The sequence below is a fragment of the Rhinoderma darwinii genome, chromosome 8, assembly GCF_050947455.1.
Source record: "Rhinoderma darwinii isolate aRhiDar2 chromosome 8, aRhiDar2.hap1, whole genome shotgun sequence".
Classification (NCBI taxonomy): domain Eukaryota; kingdom Metazoa; phylum Chordata; class Amphibia; order Anura; family Rhinodermatidae; genus Rhinoderma; species Rhinoderma darwinii.
The window spans coordinates 6,626,996-6,650,368 of NC_134694.1; the positions used below are offsets into that span (position 1 = coordinate 6,626,996).

Below are 23,373 nucleotides of genomic sequence, written 5' to 3' on the forward strand. Positions count from 1 at the left end.
TGCCAATATGGCCATTGTGCAAGAACTGGATGTCATAATGAGTGCCTCCGTATATGATGTAAAGTCTTTGCCCACTCAACATTAACCCTTCTTGAGTGTCCGCTGTTCATGCCTGTGCATAGGTGCAAGGCCATACAAATACATTGAGGCGTTGTTTATGGCTGCCCGGTTATGGCTCATTAGGCAGCATTGACGTCCGTGTCTAGAGTATACTGTTGTGTATTGGTTAAGATGCACTGACCATATCTCTGCCTCTCCTTCCCGGGCTGACAATGAGACGAACCCCATGAAAGCTGCAGGAGGCCGATTGTATTAATGAAGATTATAATGAAGACATTGGATGTTGATTACTGAGGCGGTAAATTTCAGCCAAATACACGGTTTTGTGAATAAGTCCAATCTCCGTTCTGCTCACTGGTAGGCTCACAAATTAACGGCTTAGCTTGTCTTTGCCATGTCCTGTCCTTTCCTTAACACCCGTAATCAACTTGTTTGCAGCCCACGCCACATCTATAAAAATAATCCTTGTAGCTTCCGCCCACAGCTACAGCCTCCTGTGAGATGCCCCTGTGATATGTCACTTACACAGTCCCCCTCAAACATGGAGAAAAGAAGGAGAAGATTTGTTCCCCCTGATCCAGTGTTCACTAAATGCTCAAAGCGGGGTCAATCGTTATAATACAGTCTGCACTGAGGGTTCTCTCCTTGTCCCCTGGAGCTTGCAATCGAATTTTTCCAGTACCTATGATGCTAGTGTTCCCGGAATAAGGTTTTCTATACCACTGAAACCGAACGCTATGGTTATATGTTCTGCATCTCACGTGTGCATTGCTTTCTTAAAGCTACATGCCCACGGTGCGTATTTTGCTGCGTAAAATATGCAGCGAAACCGCAGGAAAGCGTAAGAAATTCGCAGCTATTTTTTTTTTACACTGTGCTGTGTAAATCGCAACGTTTTCATGCTGCGAATTTTGCTGCGTATTTCTCCAGAACTAGGGAGGTAGAATTCGCAAGTGGAATCGCGGGAGAAATTGACATGCCGCAGTTTCGAAAATATGCACCGCGGGTCAATTTACGTCCCGAAACAAGAGATTCCCTGGAATGTCATTGTCTATGCTGGTACTGTATTAAGCTGCGATTTTGCCTTACGCAAATACGCACGGCAAAACCGCACGTAAAACGCATCGTGTGCATTGACCTTAAATGTTTATATTCAGATTATATTAAGTTTAGAAGTCATTTAAACTAGGATGTGAGGCGCGTTTTATTTTCAGCTAAGGCCAGATTCACACGAACAAGTGCAACCTCGGACATGAAAAACAGCCAGTTTTCACGTCCGAGTTGCACACTTGCGTGACCTCTTTTCACGTATCCCTCATAGAGATGAGTATATTGAGGGATCCGTGAACACGGACGAAAAACAACGGCCATGTGAACAGCCCCATTTGAAATACATGCGCCCGTTTGACGGCCGGTAAAAAAAAAACGTTCGTTCATCTGAATAAGCCCTAACCAATTAATCCAGAGCGTACATAGATATGTGACCTCATAGCAAAATGGCACCCTACCCTTCTAGTGCTGGTTTATGCCACAATAACCCACAGGGTCCAGTAGTTGTCTGCTCTCCCTTCACATCCCTTGTAGACAGGGGTGCACCATCCTCCGATGGCGCCCTTCTCTTACTGTAGGCATACCTCACAACTGTTCCCGATTCAGCGGGATGGTCCCAGATTCCCGCTGGGGATTCTGCTCCTAGAGGGAGTCCCAATGGCGCTATCTACATGGACACTATCTACAGGGGGAGTAGCGCTATCAACATGGACACTGTGGCACTATCTACATGGACACTATCTACAGGGGGAGTAGCGCTATCAACATGGACACTGTGGCACTATCTACATGGGCACTGTGGCACTATCTACACGGGCACTGGCACTTTATATGTGGGCATTGGCACTAGGGGCAGCTTTGGGGGCATTATACTGTATAAGGGCAGCTAGGGGGGCAATATACGGTATAAGGGCAGCTATGGGGCATTTTACTGTATGGGGCAGCTATGGGGGCATTATGCTGTATGGGGGTAGCTGTGGGGGCATTATACTGCATTGGGGCATCTGTGTTGGCTTTATACTGTATGGTAGCAACTAAAGGACATTATACTGTGTGGAAGGCACTATGAGAGCATGATACTATATGGGCGGGGATTGGTTGGAATTAGAGGCGTGGCTTAAATGAAAAAATGTGACACTACGCGCGCAGCATCGGTTGTCCCTCTTTGTGATACTTGAAAGTTGGGCAGTATACTGTAGAGTTTTGACAAACATACAGTCCATCTGTGCACTTTAACATCTCCAATGTGGGGGGTGCACCATTTTTTATTTTCAGTGGAGCCCTCAGTCTTGGGTATATGTCATGAAATACACCAGAGGTATACCTACGATGGAAGGTTCAATGTGAACATAGCCTAAGGCGGGACACTTGGAGCTGCAGACTTCTATGGGGTCAACTTCACCCTAATCCCTCCTCTTCACCTATCCCAATGTAAGATGTTGGGAGACAATTAAATGGTTTATATATTGTGCACACAAATCTCACGCCATCCATTGGGAATGAACTAAATATACAGGATTTTCTTCCATATGATCAGAATTCCAATATAAATTTGGTTGCAGCACTAGGGGGCGCTGTATAGCCTAATGTAGTGTCCTACCTAGATATTAGCAAATTACAAGCATTTATTTCCTTGAAAACACTAACTGCTTAACATGCAAAATCCATACGGGGGTTTATAGTTCCAATTCTATGAGCACCAGCCATAAAAATAATCATTTACTATGTCGGGAAGCAGATGCAAAGACAGCTTGAATTAACGGCTGCATTTTCCTGTTGTCAATGTATAGACAGCTCCTTGTGTATGTAACCATAATGCAGAGGTGAAAAGGCAGGGGGCAAAATGACAGTGTAAGTTGTTCACTTTATGTTCCTCATTTACATAGCTGGAAACTAAAGTGCGGAAAATATGACAGAATTTAATTGTTGTCTCCAAGCTCCTCTCCAGCCATTGCAAGCTCTATAATTCACTCTGCTATTATCAGGATATCCCTGATAGCAAATGTTATTACACCGTACTCTCACATAGCAAACGTTCCATGCTGCAAAAATCTGCACGCAAGTTTTATGGCAATTGGTGGTTATAATAGGTTACTTGGAAAACCCTATCATGGTATTCCATATAAGAATGGGGGTTCACAGCTTTTACATGTGTTTTTGTCCCAGGATTGAAGTTTTCCCTGCTGGTGGAGTCACTGTGTACATACATTACATTACTTATCCTGTACTGATCCTGAGTTATATTCTGTATTATACTCCAGAGCTGCACTCACTATTCTGCTGGTGGAGTCACTGTGTACATACATTACATTACTTATCCTGTACTGATCCTGAGTTATATCCTGTATTATACTCCAGAGCTGCACTCACTATTCTGCTGGTTGATTCACTGTGTACACACATTACATCACTTATCCTGCACTGATCCTGAGTTACATCTTGTATTATACTCCAGAGCTGCGCTCACTATTCTGCTGGTGGAGTCACTGTGTACATACATTACATTACCTGTACTGATCCGGAGTTACATCCTGTATTATACTCCAGAGCCGCACTTACTATTCTGCTGGTGGAGTCACTGTGTACATACATTACATTACTTATCCTGTACTGATCCTGAGTTACATCTTGTATTATACTCCAGAGCTGCGCTCACTATTCTGCTGGTGGAGTCACTGTGTACATACATTACATTACTTATTCTGTACTGATCCTGAGTTATAACCTGTATTATACTCCAGAGCTGCACTCACTATTCTGCTGGTGGAGTCACTGTGTACATACATTACATCACTTATCCTGTACTGATCCTGAGTTACATCCTGTATTATACTCCAGAGCTGCACTCACTATTCTGCTGGTGGAGTCACTGTGTACATACATTACATTACTTATCCTGTACTGATCCTGAGTTACATCTTGTATTATACTCCAGAGCTGCGCTCACTATTCTGCTGGTGGAGTCACTGTGTACATACATTACATTACTTATCCTGTACTGATCCTGAGTTACATCTTGTATTATACTCCAGAGCTGCGCTCACTATTCTGCTGGTGGAGTCACTGTGTACATACATTACATTACTTATCCTGTACTGATCCTGAGTTACATCTTGTATTATACTCCAGAGCTGCGCTCACTATTCTGCTGGTGGAGTCACTGTGTACATATATTACATTACTTATCCTGTACTGATCCTGAGTTACATCCTGTATTTTATTCCAGAGCTGCACTCACTATTCTGCTGGTGGAGTCACTGTGTACATACATTACATTACTTATCCTGTACTGATCCTGAGTTACTTCCGGTATTATACTCCAGAGCTGCACTCATTATTCTGCTGGTGGAGTTACTGTGTACATACATTACATGACTTATCCTGTACTGATCCTGAGTTACATCTTGTATTATACTCCAGAGCTGCGCTTACTATTCTGCTGGTGGAGTCACTGTGTACATACATTACATTACTTATCCTGTACTGATCCTGAGTTACATCCTGTATTATACTCCAGAGCTGCACTCACTATTCTGCTGGTGGAGTCACTGTGTACATACATTACATTACTTATCCTGTACTGATCCTGAGTTACATCTTGTATTATACTCCAGAGCTGCACTCACTATTCTGCTGGTGGAGTCACTGTGTACATACATTACATAACTTATCCTGTACTGATCCTGAGTTACATCTTGTATTATACTCCAGAGCTGCACTCACTATTCTGCTGGTGGAGTCACTGTGTACATACATTACATTACTTATTCTGTACTGATCCTGAGTTATAACCTGTATTATACTCCAGAGCTGCACTCACTATTCTGCTGGTGGAGTCACTGTGTACATACATTACATCACTTATCCTGTACTGATCCTGAGTTACATCCTGTATTATACTCCAGAGCTGCACTCACTATTCTGCTGGTGGAGTCACTGTGTACATACATTACATTACTTATCCTGTACTGATCCTGAGTTACATCTTGTATTATACTCCAGAGCTGCGCTCACTATTCTGCTGGTGGAGTCACTGTGTACATACATTACATTACTTATCCTGTACTGATCCTGAGTTACATCTTGTATTATACTCCAGAGCTGCGCTCACTATTCTGCTGGTGGAGTCACTGTGTACATACATTACATTACTTATCCTGTACTGATCCTGAGTTACATCTTGTATTATACTCCAGAGCTGCGCTCACTATTCTGCTGGTGGAGTCACTGTGTACATATATTACATTACTTATCCTGTACTGATCCTGAGTTACATCCTGTATTTTATTCCAGAGCTGCACTCACTATTCTGCTGGTGGAGTCACTGTGTACATACATTACATTACTTATCCTGTACTGATCCTGAGTTACTTCCGGTATTATACTCCAGAGCTGCACTCATTATTCTGCTGGTGGAGTTACTGTGTACATACATTACATGACTTATCCTGTACTGATCCTGAGTTACATCTTGTATTATACTCCAGAGCTGCGCTTACTATTCTGCTGGTGGAGTCACTGTGTACATACATTACATTACTTATCCTGTACTGATCCTGAGTTACATCCTGTATTATACTCCAGAGCTGCACTCACTATTCTGCTGGTGGAGTCACTGTGTACATACATTACATTACTTATCCTGTACTGATCCTGAGTTACATCTTGTATTATACTCCAGAGCTGCACTCACTATTCTGCTGGTGGAGTCACTGTGTACATACATTACATAACTTATCCTGTACTGATCCTGAGTTACATCTTGTATTATACTCCAGAGCTGCACTTACTATTCTGCTGGTGGAGTCACTGTGTACATACATTACTTATCCTGTACTCATCTTGAGTTACAACTTGGCACTGTGGTCTGCCCTAATACAGTGCAAATGAGGGGAAGGAGACGGATTCAGCAGCTGGTAGCCAAGTTACCAGGGTCTCATATCTAATAAACTGCTTCAAAGCGGCAAGGGGATCTCATTTAATAATTTTGAAAATAAAAGAATAGATTTAGAATAACTACAAACTTTTTTTTTATATTTTTACTAATAAATTTTGTGGTGGTTTTAACTCCAGGACTATAAAAAATAAAAAACTGAGCTAATGTTAGTTCATGCAGCTATTCACACTCTGTGTTGTTGGTTTCAGGATTTCCCTATAGAAGTCAAAAATATGGCTGGAAAAAAGTAAAACTAACCATATTCTTCATATTACAACTGCATTTCAATACACGTGTGAATGAGACCTTAGACCAGTGGTCCCCAAGCTGCGGCTCTCCAGCTGTTGTAAAACTACAACTCTCAGCATGGCCTGCAACAGGTGTAGAGCCACAAGTCAAAGACCACTGCTGTAGATAAATGTAGCGACTACTAGGAAATGTTTAAAGAGCATTTCCAGCTAAAATCATAAAGTCCCCAGAAAGTCCTTGAGTTGTCCTCTTCTGTCAATATGGCCACCATTGCATTCTTTGTCACCCGGCCATCCCACGTGTGAAGAGCATGATTGTCCACTCCTAGAGAAATACAGGGGGGAGGGGATGTATCCGCGCTAGACACATTACGGAAATGCTCAGTCAGGGAAGATGAGCACATATTGAAGAGACACTGGACCGACAGCACCCGTAATGTCCCTCTGTTGCACATTTTTTGAGGTCTCTTGACAAGAGACATCAGGACAGAGGATCTGGGTGCAGGGCCTTTAATACTGGGTTATTTTATCATACGCTACATGTAGTCCCAGTTTTACTGCACAACAACTCAACAATTTCCAGACGGTATAGATTATTTCTTGTCCCATCAACCCAAGAAACTGTCCTATGAAACCTTCCTTGATCCATTTGAACGTGATCTATTGCTCCCTGTTATCAGCCATTTCAAACTGAGGAGAGGCTGACAGTAGTGTTCTTCAATGGGATGAGTGACAAAAAGTTCAGAAAAACCTCTGCACCCCCCCCCTCCCCCCCTTTAATCGCTATTTTATAATTATAAATTTGCTGCCCCTTTTAAGCTGGGTTTACATGCACACCCACAGATATGTATTTTAGGATTGAACCAATTCTTATCTTCCTCAATTGTTGCGATCGTCCTAAAATAAAACTTTTCTATTGTTTATAGTGGAGTTCTCCATCAGACGCTGTTCACATGCTACAATCATTGTGACTGGCAGACCAATTTTTACACACGACAGATTTCAGTCCGATTGACCATTGACACACACAAATTTAGATTGTTATTGGTCTGATAGGACAGAAATTGGTCAGATATCTCTATGTGTAAAGGCCGGCTCTACATTAAGGAGTCTACGTGTCACAGATGAGAGCCCCCACAAGCCTCCGTCCAGCCCTACCCCACCCAGACTCACCAGCAATATATGAAGCCCAAATCTTCCTGGCAGTGGCTGTGGACTAATATGATATTTTATAACCCCCCATAAATGGACTATTTCTCGTCATCGTCATGCTGTCTGGTATACAGAGAAGTGTTCAGTCATGGGGACATTAACACCAAATAGCGGCATCACAATAGGGGGGGCATAGGATGCAGGTGATGGCCCCTCAACAGTAGGCAGTGCGGGGGCACAGGGACATACCGTGCAAATTGTGATCACACTGACGGTGCTGGATCTCCCTATACAAATGAATCATTCATACTATGGATCCGATTCACAGTCTGATAGAGAGAAGGGCAGTATAGCTACAGCTTCTATGTCTCTGCCTTGGAGTCTATTCCCCCAAAAAAAATCTTAAAATCAAGTCCATCCCCTATCGAGCAGCAGCCTGGTTTACTGGCACAAGCCTGCTGCAAGGTCCTATAGACCCAGTAGGTGACACTGCCATGTAGGACGATGACAATTATCACAGTCCCTGAGGGACCAAGTAAATAATCCTAAATCGAAAAATGCAAACCGTCAGCTGCAGTCCACATTCTAGGAATCATGACTATCACTATGGAGCAGGTTTCTGTCGTCATTGTGGGTTAATTTGCACAGTTAATCCCTGACACAAGTTCTTCTTGCACTGTCATTATAAATAAAGCATTTTAATTAAGAATTTGCATCAAGGGATATATTAATTTTGAGCCAGCCACAACCGCCCCCTCTACAAAAGGGCAAGCAAGCAGCCGGCATGAGCGTGGTCATTATATAGCAGCAACATATAATATAGCAGAATTAAAAGGGGTGCTCACGGATTTAAAAAACATGGCTTTCTTCCAGAAACAGCGCCACACCTGCTCATGGGTTGTGTCTGGTATTGCAGCTCAGTTATATTAAAGTAAATGGGGCTCAGCTGCAATACCACAGACAACCTGTGGGCAGGTGTGGCACTGTTTTTTTTTAACAAAGCAGCCATGTTTTTCTAATCCTGGACATCCCCTTTAACTCTCTGTACATAGATACAAACTACATGCAAAGTGTTTCCCCATGTGAGAATGACACGCAAGGACCCAGAGGGAGAATAGATGACATTTACATTCAGAAATATATATGTGTGTCAGGACATATATACATAACCACAACTGATCGACCATCTCCTACCCTGAGTGATAGAGAGGGGCTATGCTACATATGGGTCCACGGCTATCCCAGTTCATCCCATTACCGCATCCCTCTCCGGACACCAATCTATTAGATGAAGGTTGGCTGTGACACCATGATCTGCCAAGGTCATATAGAGTATACATAGACTGTACATACTGTCTGGCTTGTATAGAAATTAACATCCTTGATTTTTGGGGATTTGCACAACATAAAGTGACCGATTATGTAAATGTCTACGTGGATCTTTGCATCCGGTAACATAAGATAACTAGATACTACTAAGTGTTTCCAATCCAAGGTAATAGTATTGACCGAGGATGTATTTGATTTACTAATGCACTTTTTAAAAGGCAGCAGAGTTACTATACTGTACGGTCCTTTCATGGTAATCTGGCAGTCATTGAGTTATATATCATATTCCTGATGCACATCACTGACTGGACTTTGATTAGTTCATATCTATTCCCAGTCTGGAAAGATCATTTATTACAGTGCATTATAGTGAACCAGTCAATAGCTGGAGTAGTGGTGTGCAACTCGTGGCTCCCCAGCTCCTGTGGCATTACAACTCCCAATGTGCCAAGACATGCTGGAGTAGTAGTTTTGCAACTACTATGGATCCAGATGTACCAGGGAATGATGGCAGAGAGTCAAAGGAGGTATATGTTCCTATAATGGTGGCTATAGAGATTAGGTAGCAAAAAGCTGAACCAATCTTCTCATTACTCTTTGGAATATGGAGAAGTGCTGCCAGATACATTTGGCGCCACTGCTCTCAGAGGGGTTTAAGGAATGCAGGTCCCAACAAAAGTAGTAGGATCTACTGACATTAATCTGTATTGGCAGCTTCGGGTCTAGCAATTGGTTTTTATGATCAAAGACTCTAGATCAGTGTCTGTCCGGGGATGATGGTAGTTGTAGTTTTACAATCGCTGGAGAGCCATAGGTTGGGGAGCACTGGTGTAGACCAAGGATTAGTCCAAGATAAATGTATATGTACCTATGTGTGGTAATGAAATTATAGCTAAACCTGAACCCTCATACTGCAGATATAATACTATATATAATGTATGTACTATTTTGACACAGTCTATATACAGATGTAGCAGAGCTGTAATACTGGTTCTGCATTTTTGGGGCATTGTATTTATTCTCTAAAGAAAATGTAAACACATAGTAGCTAAATAATAAACTCGACTCTGCTACATCTGTATTATATAATGTATCTATGCTTACGTGCAAAATACTTGGACCTATTTACAAAACATTATTCATTAAGTACAAAGAAAATTGATGTAACAAAAGTCTGGTTACATTCTCCTAAATAAGACATCCATATAATTCTCCATCCATATGTGTCGGATTTAACACTACACCACCACTAAATACACAGCATTTTACAAAGACATCTGTCCCAGATATTTCTCCTGTTTGTGATGAAATGTAATCGCCCCTGTACAGGTTTATAACCCCACCATTATCCTGGCCCATGACAGCTGCCCAGTCCTCGCTCCTTTCCATTAATAAACCAAAGCAGAGGACTAAGAGCGGGTCCCCTCGGTTGTGCAGCGCAGCTTTGTTTTATTGATTTCCACATCACAAACTCCTATAGACGGAGCCCTTCAACGTGACCTTGGCTGCATGTTGTTTCATCGTCCGAAATTAGGGACCTAACGTTCAAGGCAGTTGTAGATTGGGATTATAAAGTCATATGTATCCGGGATTTATGTCATTTTCTGACTATGACGTTGTGAGGATGGGCTTCCTTTTTTTCTACCAACTAAACTTGGGTGCATTTTATTACCCAGTGCATCTTCTCATCCCCAAAAATCTGGGAATCTGATGGTCACACCAGGAATAAAGGTGGTGGAACCCTATTGCAACTTGGGGAGAGTAGTCCAAAGAATACTGTAATCTTTCTATATAGTTGTAGCGTGGTTGGCATGAGTTTGCGGCGTCCATATGGTGACACATTACATATATATTTCTCCGGCATGTAGTGTGTAGCTCCGAGCAGGAATGAGTGTGGTAATGTGTTTACTAGTGTCACCATAGAGCCTCCGGTCCCATGTGTGCGGTTACATGGGTCACACTATAATTAAGCAGTTACTTGTCTGTTTTCACTATTCCTATGATAACACTTGTACAACAAGTCAATTATCTATCCCCCTCAGCTCCGACTAACAGGGATTTGGGATCATCTGAGGATTTACTAGAGCTGGAATGCAGATGGTTAATATGATAGCAGCCAGGGGGGCTAGTGGCTTTTATAAGGGCAGGGGTAGACTGGAGGTCTCTGTAGACCAAGCACTCTATGCCATCAGATGGTACAGCACTGAATTATGTAATATCACTAGGTGGATGTGCAAGTGATCCAGAGGGATAGGGCAGCAGTGTCTGACTCTGGGTTAGCACCAAATTCACTTTATAATTTCTCTTAATCCACACATCTACAGATATCTGACCAATTTCTGTCCAATCAGACCAATAGCAATCTAAATTAGTGTGTGTAAATGGCTAATGAAGATGGACCCAAGAGCTTGCAATCTAAGAAGTATAACGCTCAGTGCACTAATCTATACATAATCTGCTCATAGTAATGCATTACTAGACAGGAGAGCTTGCACTCTAATTCTTCCTGGCACCACAAGCCTAAAACCCACTTTGCTGGAAAGACCCCCCTCATCAGCAGCAATCATGCACTTACCTAACTTTAGCTGCTACATGGGAGATAGTGTCATTCCTCAGTGCCTTCTTCTTGGAGACAGCTGTGCCCATCCTTGATAAAAGAAGAGATTGGGGGCCACATCCGACCAGCCCAGGGGGGTGAGCAGCCACTATGATAAAGCTGGAGATGCAGAGGTGATGAGGAGCTGGCCAAGGCTGCAGGTGACTCCAGGATCAGCCCTGGGTGAGGATGCGGCTGCTCTCTGCCTTGGTTGTGACTGAACCTGCAGACTGTACAGCTCTCATTGATCGCTGCAGGAGGGAGGGGAGATGTGCAAGGCAGGAAGCATCCACCATGTATGGGCAGAGGATGTGTTACCCAGTCCACCTACTGACAGCATGGGCAGGGCCAGGTACCCTGATGAAGGAGGGGGCATCAAGCACATGCAAGTGTGCAAAGTCTGTGCGCTGCCATGCCAGCACATCCAGCCCAGCTGCTGTATAAGACTGCACTGCTGCTTTCTGCAGACATTATTATTCCTTCTTGCATTGCATTTATATGTAAATGGGAACCTACAGTATCCTTCACTAACCTTCCCAATAATCATAACCATGAATGTAAATGTCACCATTACATATTAAATGGCAAAAAGTGACATGGAAAATGATTTGGGGATATTAGTGGATAGATAAATGAACTTTAGCATAGCAACCAATGTCAGACAGCTGGTGCAAAAGCAAATAAGAGAATGATGCACATGATGATATAGTTAACCCTTCTATAGAAATCAGTTACTGGAGACACCAAGGGCGGCAGAGATGCAGAATGAGCTGGAGTATGCACATAAACAACCCCTTTAAATAGTTAATTACAACTACAGTACTTGACTGGATTAATGCACAATGCACTGCTCTCTGGTAGCAGAAATCCAGCAGAATTTTGTATTTAACTTTCTGTGCAAATGGAGAATAAATCATTTTAAGGGCATGGCCAGACGTGGCGGAATTGCTCTGGAATTCCGCTGCGGACACCCGCAGCGGACCCGTTTCTCCATTTGCCTTCCACAGCTTTTTAGTTGCGGAGCATAGGCTGCAGTGCGGAATTTGGTGTCCGCAGCATACAATGGTTGTTGCGGACGTGTGGCGGACTGGTTGTGGACTCATTGCGGAATTTCTCCATTGACTTCAATGGAGATTCAAAATTACGCAATGAAGTCCGCAGATGTCATGCACATGTTATGTGTGCTGCGGAGCGTATTGGTTTTTTAACATGACATTTCTTCATTCTGGCTGGACCTATGTATTTCTAGGTCTACAGCCAGACTGAGGAAGTCAATGGGGCTCCCGTAATTACGGGTGACTAAGTGTGTGCACCCATAATTACGGGTGACTACGTCTGTGCACCCATAATTACGGGAGCGTTGCTAGGAGACGTCAGTAAATAGTCACTGTCCATGGTGCTGAAAGAGTTAAGCGATCGGCAGTAACTGTTTCTGCACCCTGGACAGTGACTACCGATCACAATATACAGCAACCTGTAAAAAAAATAGAAGTTCATACTTACCGAGAACTCCCTGCTTCCTCCTCCAGTCCGGCTTCCCAGGATGACGTTTCAGTCTAAGTGACGGCTGCAGCGGTCACATGGACGGCCGCGTCATCCAGGGAGGTCGGGCTGGATGCCGAAAGAGGGACGCGTCACCAAGACAACGGCCGGTAAGTATGAAATTCTTTTACTTTCACTAGGGAAAGGGCTGTCCCTTCTCTCTATCCTGCACTGATACAGAGAAGGGAAGTACATTCACCTCAATACGCAACGGCCAGACCGCATCAATTTAATGCCCATTTTGGGCAGATCCGCAACAGAATCTGCATTCTTGTATATAGGAGACGGTATTATAGTAGTTATATTCTTGTATATAGGGGCAGTATTATGGTAGTTATATTCTTTTATATAGGGGCAGTATTATAGTAGTTATATTCTTGTATATAGGGGGCAGTATTATAGTAGTTATATTCTTGTATATAGGGGGCAGTATTATAGTAGTTATATTCTTGTATATAGGGGCAGTATTATAGTAGTTATATTCTTGTATATAGGGGCAGTATTATAGTAGTTATATTCTTGTATATAGGGGGCAGTATTATAGTAGTTATATTCTTGTATATAGGGGGAAGTATTATAGTAGTTATATTCTTGTATATAGGGGCAGTATTATAGTAGTTATATTCTTGTATATAGGAGGCAGTATTATAGTAGTTATATTCTTGTATATAGGAGGCAGTATTATAGTAGTTATATTCTTGTATATAGGAGCAGTATTATAGTAGTTATATTCTTGTATATAGGAGCAATATTACAGTAGTTATATTCTTGTATATAGGGGGCAGTATTATAATAGTTATATTCTTGTATATATGAGGCAGTATTATAGTAGTTATATTCTTGTATATAGGGGGCAGTATTATAGTAGTTATATTCTTGTATATAGGGGGCAGTATTATAGTAGTTATATTCTTGTATATAGGAGCAGTATTATAGTAGTTATATTCTTGTATATAGGGAGCAGTATTATAGTAGTTATATTCTTGTATATAGGGGGCAGTATTATAGTAGTTATATTCTTGTATATAGGGAGCAGTATTATAGTAGTTATATTCTTGTATATAGGGGGCAGTATTATAGTAGTTATATTCTTGTCTATAGGGGGCAGTATTATAGTAGTTATATTCTTGTATATAGGAGGCAGTATTATAGTAGTTATATTCTTGTATATAGGGGGCAGTATTATAGTAGTTATATTCTTGTATATAGGGGCAGTATTATTGTAGTTATATTCTTGTATATAGGGGGCAGTATTATAGTAGTTATATTCTTGTATATAGGGGGAAGTATTATAGTAGTTATATTCTTGTATATAGGGGGCAGTATTATAGTAGTTATATTCTTGTATATAGGGGCAGTATTATAGTAGTTATATTCTTGTATATAGGGAGCAGTATTATAGTAGTTATATTCTTGTATTAAGGGGCAGTATTATAGTAGTTATATTCTTGTATATAGGAGGCAGTATTATAGTAGTTGTATTCTTGTATATATGGGCAGTATTATAGTAGTTGTATTCTTGTATATAGGAGCAGTATTATAGTAGTTATATTCTTGTATATTGGGGCAGTATTATAGTAGTTATATTCTTGTATATTGGGGCAGTATTATAGTAGTTATATTCTTGTATAGTTATATTCTTGTATATAGGGGGCAGTATTATAGTAGTTATATTCTTGTATATAGGAGGAGTATTATAGTAGTTATATTCTTGTATATAGGAGGCAGTATTATAGTAGTTATATTCTTGTATATAGGGGCAGTATTATAGTAGTTATATTCTTGTATATAGGGGGCAGTAATATAGTAGTTATATTCTTGTATATAGGGGAGCAGTATTATAGTAGTTATATTCTTGTATATAGGAGCAGTATTATAGTAGTTATATTCTTGTATATAGGATCAGTATTATAGTAGTCATATTCTTGTATATAGGAGCAGTATTATAGTAGTTATATTCTTGTATATAGGGGCAGTATTATAGTAGTTATATTCTTGTATATGGAGGGCAGTATTATAGTAGTTATATTCTTGTACATAGGGAGCAATATTATGGTAGGTATATTCTTGTATATAGGGGGCAGTATTATAGTAGTTATATGCTTGTATATTGGGTCAGTATTATAGTAGTTATATTCTTGTATATAGGAGCAGTATTATAGTAGTTATATTCTTGTATATAGGAGCAGTATTATAGTAGTTATATTCTTGTATATAGGAGCAGTATTATAGTAGTTATATTCTTGTATATAGGGGCAGTATTATAGTAGTTATATTCTTGTATATAGGGGCAGTATTATAGTAGTTATATGCTTGTATATAGGGGGCAGTATTATAGTAGTTATATTCTTGTATATAGGGGCAGTATTATAGTAGTTATATTCTTGTATATAGGGGCAGTATTATAGTAGTTATATTCTTGTATATAGGGGCAGTATTATAGTAGTTATATTCTTGTATATAGGAGGCAGTATTATAGTAGTTATATTCTTGTATATAGGAGCAGTATTATAGTAGTTATATTCTTATATATAGGGGCAGTATTATAGTAGTTATATTCTTGTATATAGGGAGCAGTATTATAGTAGTTATATTCTTGTATATAGGGGGCAGTATTATAGTAGTTATATTCTTGTATATAGTGGCAGTATTATAGTAGTTATATTCTTGTATATAGGAGCTGTATTATAGTAGTTATATTCTTGTATATAGGGGCAGTATTATAGTAGTTATATTCTTGTATATAGGAGCAGTATTATAGTAGTTATATTCTTGTATATAGGAGCAGTATTATAGTAGTTATATTCTTGTATATAGGGGCAGTATTATAGTAGTTATATTCTTGTATATAGGAGGCAGTATTATAGTAGTTATATTCTTGTATATAGGGGCAGTATTATAGTAGTTATATTCTTGTATATAGGAGCAGTATTATAGTAGTTGTATTCTTGTATATAGGGGCAGTATTATAGTAGTTATATTCTTGTATATAGTGGGCAGTATTATAGTAGTTATATTCTTGTATATAGGAGCAGTATTATAGTAGTTATATTCCTGTATATAGGTGCAGTATTATAGTAGTTATATTCTTGTATATAGGGGCAGTATTATAGTAGTTATATTCTTGTATATAGGGGGCAGTATTATAGTAGTTATATTCTTGTATATAGGGGCAGCATTACAATAGTTATATTGTTGTATATAGGGGGCAGTATTATAGTAGTTATATTCTGGCTTTAGCGGTAAGGGGTGAAGAACAGTTTGATACTAGACTATCATGATAGCTCAGAGAGATAATGAATGCCTCCTCATACAGAGGTTCGGGTCTGCTTTTCCCAGTGTTTTTACTTCTAGATGTGTGTATATGGAGGACCAGTAAAAGCTCTAGACTAAAGGATGGCAGACCACAGAAATAAACTTTTTAATTATACAGCTTTAATGATCATTTCAATGTTTAATGTAGCTATTAATATGTGTGCGGTTCTATTGCTACTTCTCGTATTATATTTATTTCTGCTCATCATTAGTCTGGTTCATTGTTGCATAGTATGGCCATACAGGTTCACATAGCGTGAGAGCAGAATCACCTCCACAGTCTCTTTTCCACAGACAAGTTCAGACTGTCTGGATCATCAGGGAGCTCATCTCACTATAGACTTGTCCGTGGTGCCACTCTCTGAACTTCCAAATCCTTTAGTCATCCGTAACCATTCTCTATGGAGATTTTTCCTTCTTCATCACTAGAGGCCAAGAACAAGAGGGATCATTCTGTAGTACAGAAGCCTTAATGTAATCTATGAGACTATTGTGTACAGTGTATGGCTGCGTACGTATAACGTGTAGGCGAGTACGACATTTTACGAGACTGTGGCTGATGGCTATGAGGAGGGGCGTTCTTAATAAAATGAATTTATAATGATTAATCCTTCATGGGACATTGAGTTAGGGCGGGTTCACACGTGGCGGAATTTCACTTAAATTCCGCTGCGGACACTCCGCAGCGTTAATCCGCAGCGGTGCCGTTTGTCCATTGACTTACACTTTAATTTAGCAGTGTTCGTTTAGACGAGGCGTAAAATTCCGCTGCGGAGCAAAGGCTGCGGAGCGGAATTTGGTGTCCGCAGCATGCTCTGTCTGTTGCGGAGCAGTGGCGGACTCATGGCGGAATTTCTCCATTGACTTCAATGGAGAGTCAAAATTCCGCAATGAAGTCCGCAGATCTTATGTGTGCTGCGGAGCGTATTGGTTTTACTACCATGACATTTCTTCATTCTGGCTGGACCTATGTATTTCTAGGTCTACAGCCAGACTGAAGAAGTCAATGGGGCTCCCGTAATGACGGGAGCGTTGCTAGGAGACGTCTGTAAATAGTCACTGTCCAGGGTGCTGAAAGAGTTAAGCGATCGGCAGTAACTGTTTCTGCACCCGGGACAGTGACTACCGATCTCAATATACATGTATCTGTAAAAAACATATAAGTTCATACTTACCGAGAACTCCCTGCTTCTGTCTCCAGTCCGGCCTCCCAGGATGACGTTTCAGTCTAAGTGACGGCTGCAGCCAATCACAGGCCAAGCACAGGCTGCAGCGGTCACATGGACTGCCGCGTCATCCAGGGAGGTCGGCCTGGATGCCGAAAGAGGGACGCGTCACCAAGACAACGGCCGGTAAGTATGAAAATCGTTTACTTTCACTAGGGAAAGTGCTGTCCCTTCTCTCTATCCTGCACTGATAGGGAGAAGGGAAGCACTTTTACCGCAGTCCGCAGCAGCTAGTCCGCATCAATGTACTGCACATTTTGTGCAGATCCGCAGCAGAATCTGCAACGCAGATTCTGTGCGGCATTGATGCGGACAGTTGCGGAGGAAATCCGCCACGTGTGGTCATGCCCTTAGTGTGATCTTCCTCCCATCAAGTAACATTTTCTGATTCAGTTACTACCTAGAAGTGGTGGAAGCCATTTTTCATGTTATGTTTCCAGTCACCTTGTGCTGGTTGGTCACTGGCCACTGCCAACTGAACTATAGTAATGCAAACAGGCCGAGTTCATACAAGTGTCTTACAACTTCATGCAGGAGCCAAACTTTTAGAGCCAAGGATGGGATTGGATTTTGTCCTGTGAGATCAGAAAAGCTCATAACACATTTGAATCCCCATTTATGGGACACTATTAATCCCTTGGCGACATGTGACGTAACCGTACGTTACAGCCTCCAAGGAGAAGTATGCTCGTGAGGTCGCTCCATACGCAGCAGGCGTCTGCTGTATGTTACAGCCAACACCTCGCTGCAACGATTAACCATTTAGATGCCACTATCAAAAGCGACCCCGGCATCTAAGCCGTTAGAAAGAGGGGCGGCCATTATGGCGGCGCGATTGAGGGTTGCCGATGGTTGTCATGACAGCCTGGGGGCTAATGAAGGCCCAATACATTGCAGTATATAAATATTGCAGTGTATGGTACCAGCGATCAAACAATTGCTTGTTCAAGTCCCCTAGGGGGACTAATAAAAAAAAGTTTAAAAAAAAGTTAAATATAAGATTTAATAATGTACAAAAATCAAAAATTAAAATACGAAAAATGACTGTCGTGCCAAGGAATTAAGCCCCGCACAGAAAAGTCCACAAACTCACCCAGAAACTCCCACTGGGGTATAATTGTATAAGCCTCGTCCCCTTTGAGGTACGTTTCGCTGGACAATCTTGCAAAAAATGGGATGGTTGGGAGGTCTGAAAGCTTTTCCCAAAGATGTTTTTCCTGATTTCACAGGACAGCATACAATCTTGTCCTTTGCATTAGCCAGACATCACCGAGCTGTAATATGAAACTGTAATTGATGATAGATAGCGCACCGTATAGCACCTCTCCCCTCCCCCACAAAAAGGAATGAAGTTCTGGCACCTGAGTGTGGCCCCTCATCCTCTGGGCCCCTCTGCAGCTGCTACAATTGTATGAAATCATTATACTTGAGTTTCCCTTTAACTACTAGTGTAACGTCGTACATGTTATATAGAGCTGGGATGTAGCACAGAAATTACTTTGTTATGACATTGATGATTGATAATGGAAAAAAATAAATCTCTGGCTCCGGGGGTAACACAGTCATTTATAACGTGTTCACTAAAGGACACAACTGCAGAGATAAATCTTCCATGCGGCACTTTTCTGTATTATCCTCACCATTTCCAGTGTGATGGAGAAATATACGTTTATGAGCGATAACGTCAGGCGGCTGATTCAGGATCAACTTTGACAGAGGAGACTCGTCCGGGAACGCCGTGACAAATGATCGGTGGATGGTGCGTATGTATGAGGGTTTTTGTGGGATTGGATACGTTTCTAGGCCAAGACGTTCTAATCAATCCCTGATATAACGGATAGAAGTGATGGAACTGGAGAGAAAAGCGAACCAATTGTTGCAAATGGAATCACTGAATAAATATGATCGTAGCATTTCATCACCACTGATTGCTTGCACCAATAACAATTATCTTGGTGTCTATACACAATATATTAACAAGTAAGTCACGGCCAGGAATATTTAGACCAGGAATAGCAATCCTTCCTTTAAGCCATGGATGCAAAGCCTTCAAGCGGGAGGGTTCACTCCCAATCACATGGACGATGCGCCGAGTAGACGTTATTTTAAACTTGTGCCTACAATAAAAGGCGACGTTTCGGCTCCATACAAGTGGACTCTCCTCAAGCCAGGGATATTTATGCGGTGACTTTCTCATACCCACGCTGCACCCACAAATATCCTGTACACCGGTCACATGCTACCGGATCGAACAGGCAGCATGTGACGTATTAACAGCCATTGTGTTGATAACGGTCTTGTTGTCCATAGCAACTAGTACATTTTTTTTATTTTTATTATAAGTAAAATAATGTCTGGTTAGGCCTCATGGGCACGGATAGTTGCGGGGCGCATTTTCGGGCAGTGCTCCCATACAAAGTATGGAAGCACGGCCCGTACAAAAATGAAAAGTAGGACATGCTCCATAATTCCCGGCACGGTACGATGGCATGTACACCTATCCGTAGCGATACGGTAGGTGTCTGCGCCCAATAGAACCGAACGGGTCCGTAATTGCGGACCATATAACCGTCTGCAATTACGGAGATTTTTTGGGTGACTACACCTTTACTAGACTACAATTCACTATACTGAAGACCAAACAGGTGGCACTATCTGCGCCCAATTCACCCATCTCCACTATGTGGGTACCATATAACCGGCCTCTTCCTATGTCTCCTCTCCCCTTGCAGGCGAGCGGTATAATCATTATTGTATACAGCTCTGACGTACTCGCCTATAGAACTGTTCACTTTACCGTCAGCTGTGCGCCCGTCACCAGTTATAGAATAATTAACCGTCTGTCACATTTCCCGTGCCAAAAACAATAATTCCTTACCTCGTCCCGCAGTGCACTGAATAATTAATGGCAGCAGATCTTCATGGGGGATTCATGTTCGCCACCGTTTCTTTTTATAAAAGTCTCTTGATGTATTTTATGTTTTTACTATGTGAGGGGATTGGTCAAGGGCTCTTACATGTGTAGAAGTGGCAGTAAGTAGGTTTGGCCTCTGGGGTTGGTACAGGAGATCGCATGAACAAGTTGACTTATAGATTGAGGGGGCAGCTGGCAGCACGATATTGTGGAGGGTGTCATGAGCGATCAGACTGACAGCTGGCATCGTGTTTGTCTTCGAGATTCAAGCCTTATCCACGGGCACATTGTGGGAGTGTTTTTTTTCTATGGCGCCACCATGTTTTGTTCTGAAGTATATATCATAGCTAGTCCCAGTCATATCTATTTGTAGAGGAAAATCCTGTAATTGATTTCTAATGAGCCAGGGGCAAAACTTTAGGGGGTCCCGAGGCTAAAGTTGCATCTCTGCCCATTTTCGGGACCTAGTGGTCCCTCTGCCACACTAGTACTATTAATGGCCATGACAGTGACCGTTGTAGTGAATAGTCCACTATAACACAGCAAAAACAGGGGGTGAACCCTTCTCCAATTGGGAATCTGCAAACCTAAAGAAAAACCTGGACAGGGTTACGATGGCTTGCATCCAGTTTTGCCAGTAGCAGAATTCTTGGTCCCCCGGAAAAGGATAGGACCCCCTTGAGAAGAGGGTGTGACTTTACTGAAATTGGGCGATCTAGTGCCATTAGTGACCGTGTAAATAGAGGGTAGGACTGTCTTACGTATTCAAAGAGTGGGAGGTAAATGAGCAAAACACAACTTAAAGCCTCCATAGTGACAATAGTGGATCCAGAGTAAGCAAGTCCAACCTCCCTGTTACCTTTATAAACAGGTCAGCCATTCAGCAGAAGAGACCAGGTCACATGACGCACTGCCCGACAACCCTGACTCCTTAGAGGGGCTGTCCACTATTGGTCACAAAGAGTCTTGCAACAAAGAGCAGATCTTCTTTTAGCGGATCTCCTGCATCTGTTTCTTTAGACGCCTGTTGACTTGGCATAATGTAATATTTCATTTCCCCTGCATAATTTTTGCGCTAATTTACCCTTTTAAATCAAGTGATCGCTGGCTCCAGGCAGTAGGACCAATTGTGATTTGCTATTCTCATCCAGTAATGGGCCACTTGATGGGTCTTTTAAGAACTGTCCTGTTTCTTGAGAGGAGGGCTGACTTGTTGTGGTCCTCTGATGGGCACTTTTGGGGCCATATCATGGATTGAGTTGCGCTCACTAGTTTAGCATTGTACATAATACATAATATAGATGCCTTAATCTAGAAGGAAAAGGTTCTGGTCCCTTTAAGGTGTAAAACATTGGAAATGGTAGTGATATAAACAGGGGCCTCTCATCCTAGATACATATTCAGGTTACATTGATATCTCCAAAGACGGAAACTAGGCTAATTAGACTTGTATATGCAAAGGAGAAATGATTTACAACTACAGTACAATACTGGAATCCTCAACCAGCCCCCCGGGTTCCCTGGTACCACAGGACTGCTCCATGGACTGTCCCAAAACGGGATTTGGCTTTCTGGAAAGGGAATGTGGTCCTTTGGGAAAATGGGCAGAATTGTGGGGGTGTGAACCAGGGTTTTGCATAGCACCTTCAGGCCACAATCAAATTGTATGTATTCCCCCCCCTTCCCCGTAGCTTCTGTCTTTAGTTACACTTGCAGGTACTCGGGTACAAGCGCTAATATATTTTTGTTTGAGGGGATTTTATTTAACCATATTTAAGAAATATTGAATTAAAGTGTATGTCCACCATTTAATTACATAAAAAGTTGAGTACAATCCAGTTCACAATTCTGCATGCTTCAGAGCTCAAATCTCCCAGTACTCCCTGCTGGTTCAGCGTCTGCACAGAACTTGCTCTGGTGATTTGCAGTAGAGGAATTGCAGAGGTGTAACTTAAAGCCCCCTACCTACCGTGTGTCATTTATAATACTGTCTTGTTATGTGGCAGAGGGGCGTATGTGGCCCCTGAGACATCTGGGCCATAACGCTACGGCTATCTCTGCACCCCCATAGCTATGTCTTTGGGAGAGTGTTGTCTTTACACCAGGCACTTTACAGGGGCTCTAATGTAGGAAAAATGAACTGCCCCCGCTAGAGGAGCCCCGTTAAGGTGTTGGGGGTGTTTCCAACAACAACCAACAGAATTGTGACCGCAGCTCTGGGCTATAATAATAGATAAGAAGTGATTACAACATTTCGTAACTTTTTAATGCAGATTATGTTTATATATATATAAACCATGAAAAGGTGTTAGAATGTAAACCTAGTCCTATAAAGCGAGGCTTCCTGAAGAATATACAAATTAAATAGCAATTATTCTATCAGACTACTTCTTGCTAACATACATTGGGTAGAGGACAGACGGAAGGGGAGTTTGATTGCAGGATCAGACTACACAGGGCTTTTTCTTGTAGTCTGTAACCATGGAGACACATAGGTCTGCATAGGATCTGTAGACCGATAACGATAGAAGATTTTTAATCCAGACCATTTGGAAGAAAGCCTCTTCCCCTGCGGCCTGCATGATATTCTCGATATTTCCATGTATTCATAGACTGGAAATGAACAGCGTATTTAGTGGTGCAGATAAGGATGACCGGGTTCTCCTGTCCATGTCTCCCGTATATTTCTCTATACTAGAAGAAGCTGTATTCTATAATATCTTCCTTGGAGGAATCTTATGTGAAGAGATTTATGTCCCTTGATAATGCCGCGCGAGCGTTGCTGGAGATTCTGCGCTTTGATTGACCTTTTAAGTTGTAATCTTACATAAAAATCTCTTGTTCAGCACCTTGCCGTAATAAAACGGTTTATTAAGCTTCATGCACATCGCCGCGCCAGGGCAGACGTATGGCAAAGCTTCCTAAATAGTATATTTCCCTGAAGAGAGTCATCCCTCATAGCAAGGAGCGAATAATGCTCTTCTCTCGCTGGGTAAATGTATCCG

General features: G+C 41.7%; 1 protein-coding gene and 1 long non-coding RNA gene across 7 annotated transcripts in view; one reads left to right on the forward strand and one right to left on the reverse strand.

Moving 5' to 3' along the window:
• Positions 1 to 11,589, reverse strand: part of NSMF (NMDA receptor synaptonuclear signaling and neuronal migration factor) — a 70,264-nt gene extending 58,675 nt beyond the window's left edge. For 2 of the 4 annotated variants that reach the window (XM_075834791.1, XM_075834794.1), the window contains exon 1: positions 11,351 to 11,589. In XM_075834791.1, the coding sequence (XP_075690906.1) occupies positions 11,351 to 11,421 (71 nt within the window). In that variant the 5' untranslated portion in view covers positions 11,422 to 11,589. The remainder of the gene's footprint in view (positions 1 to 11,350) is intronic. The other 2 variants (XM_075834792.1, XM_075834793.1) reach the window with 2 other exon arrangements.
• Positions 1 to 23,373, forward strand: part of LOC142659071 (uncharacterized) — a 215,795-nt gene that overhangs the window by 115,866 nt on the left and 76,556 nt on the right. The window lies entirely within an intron of this gene.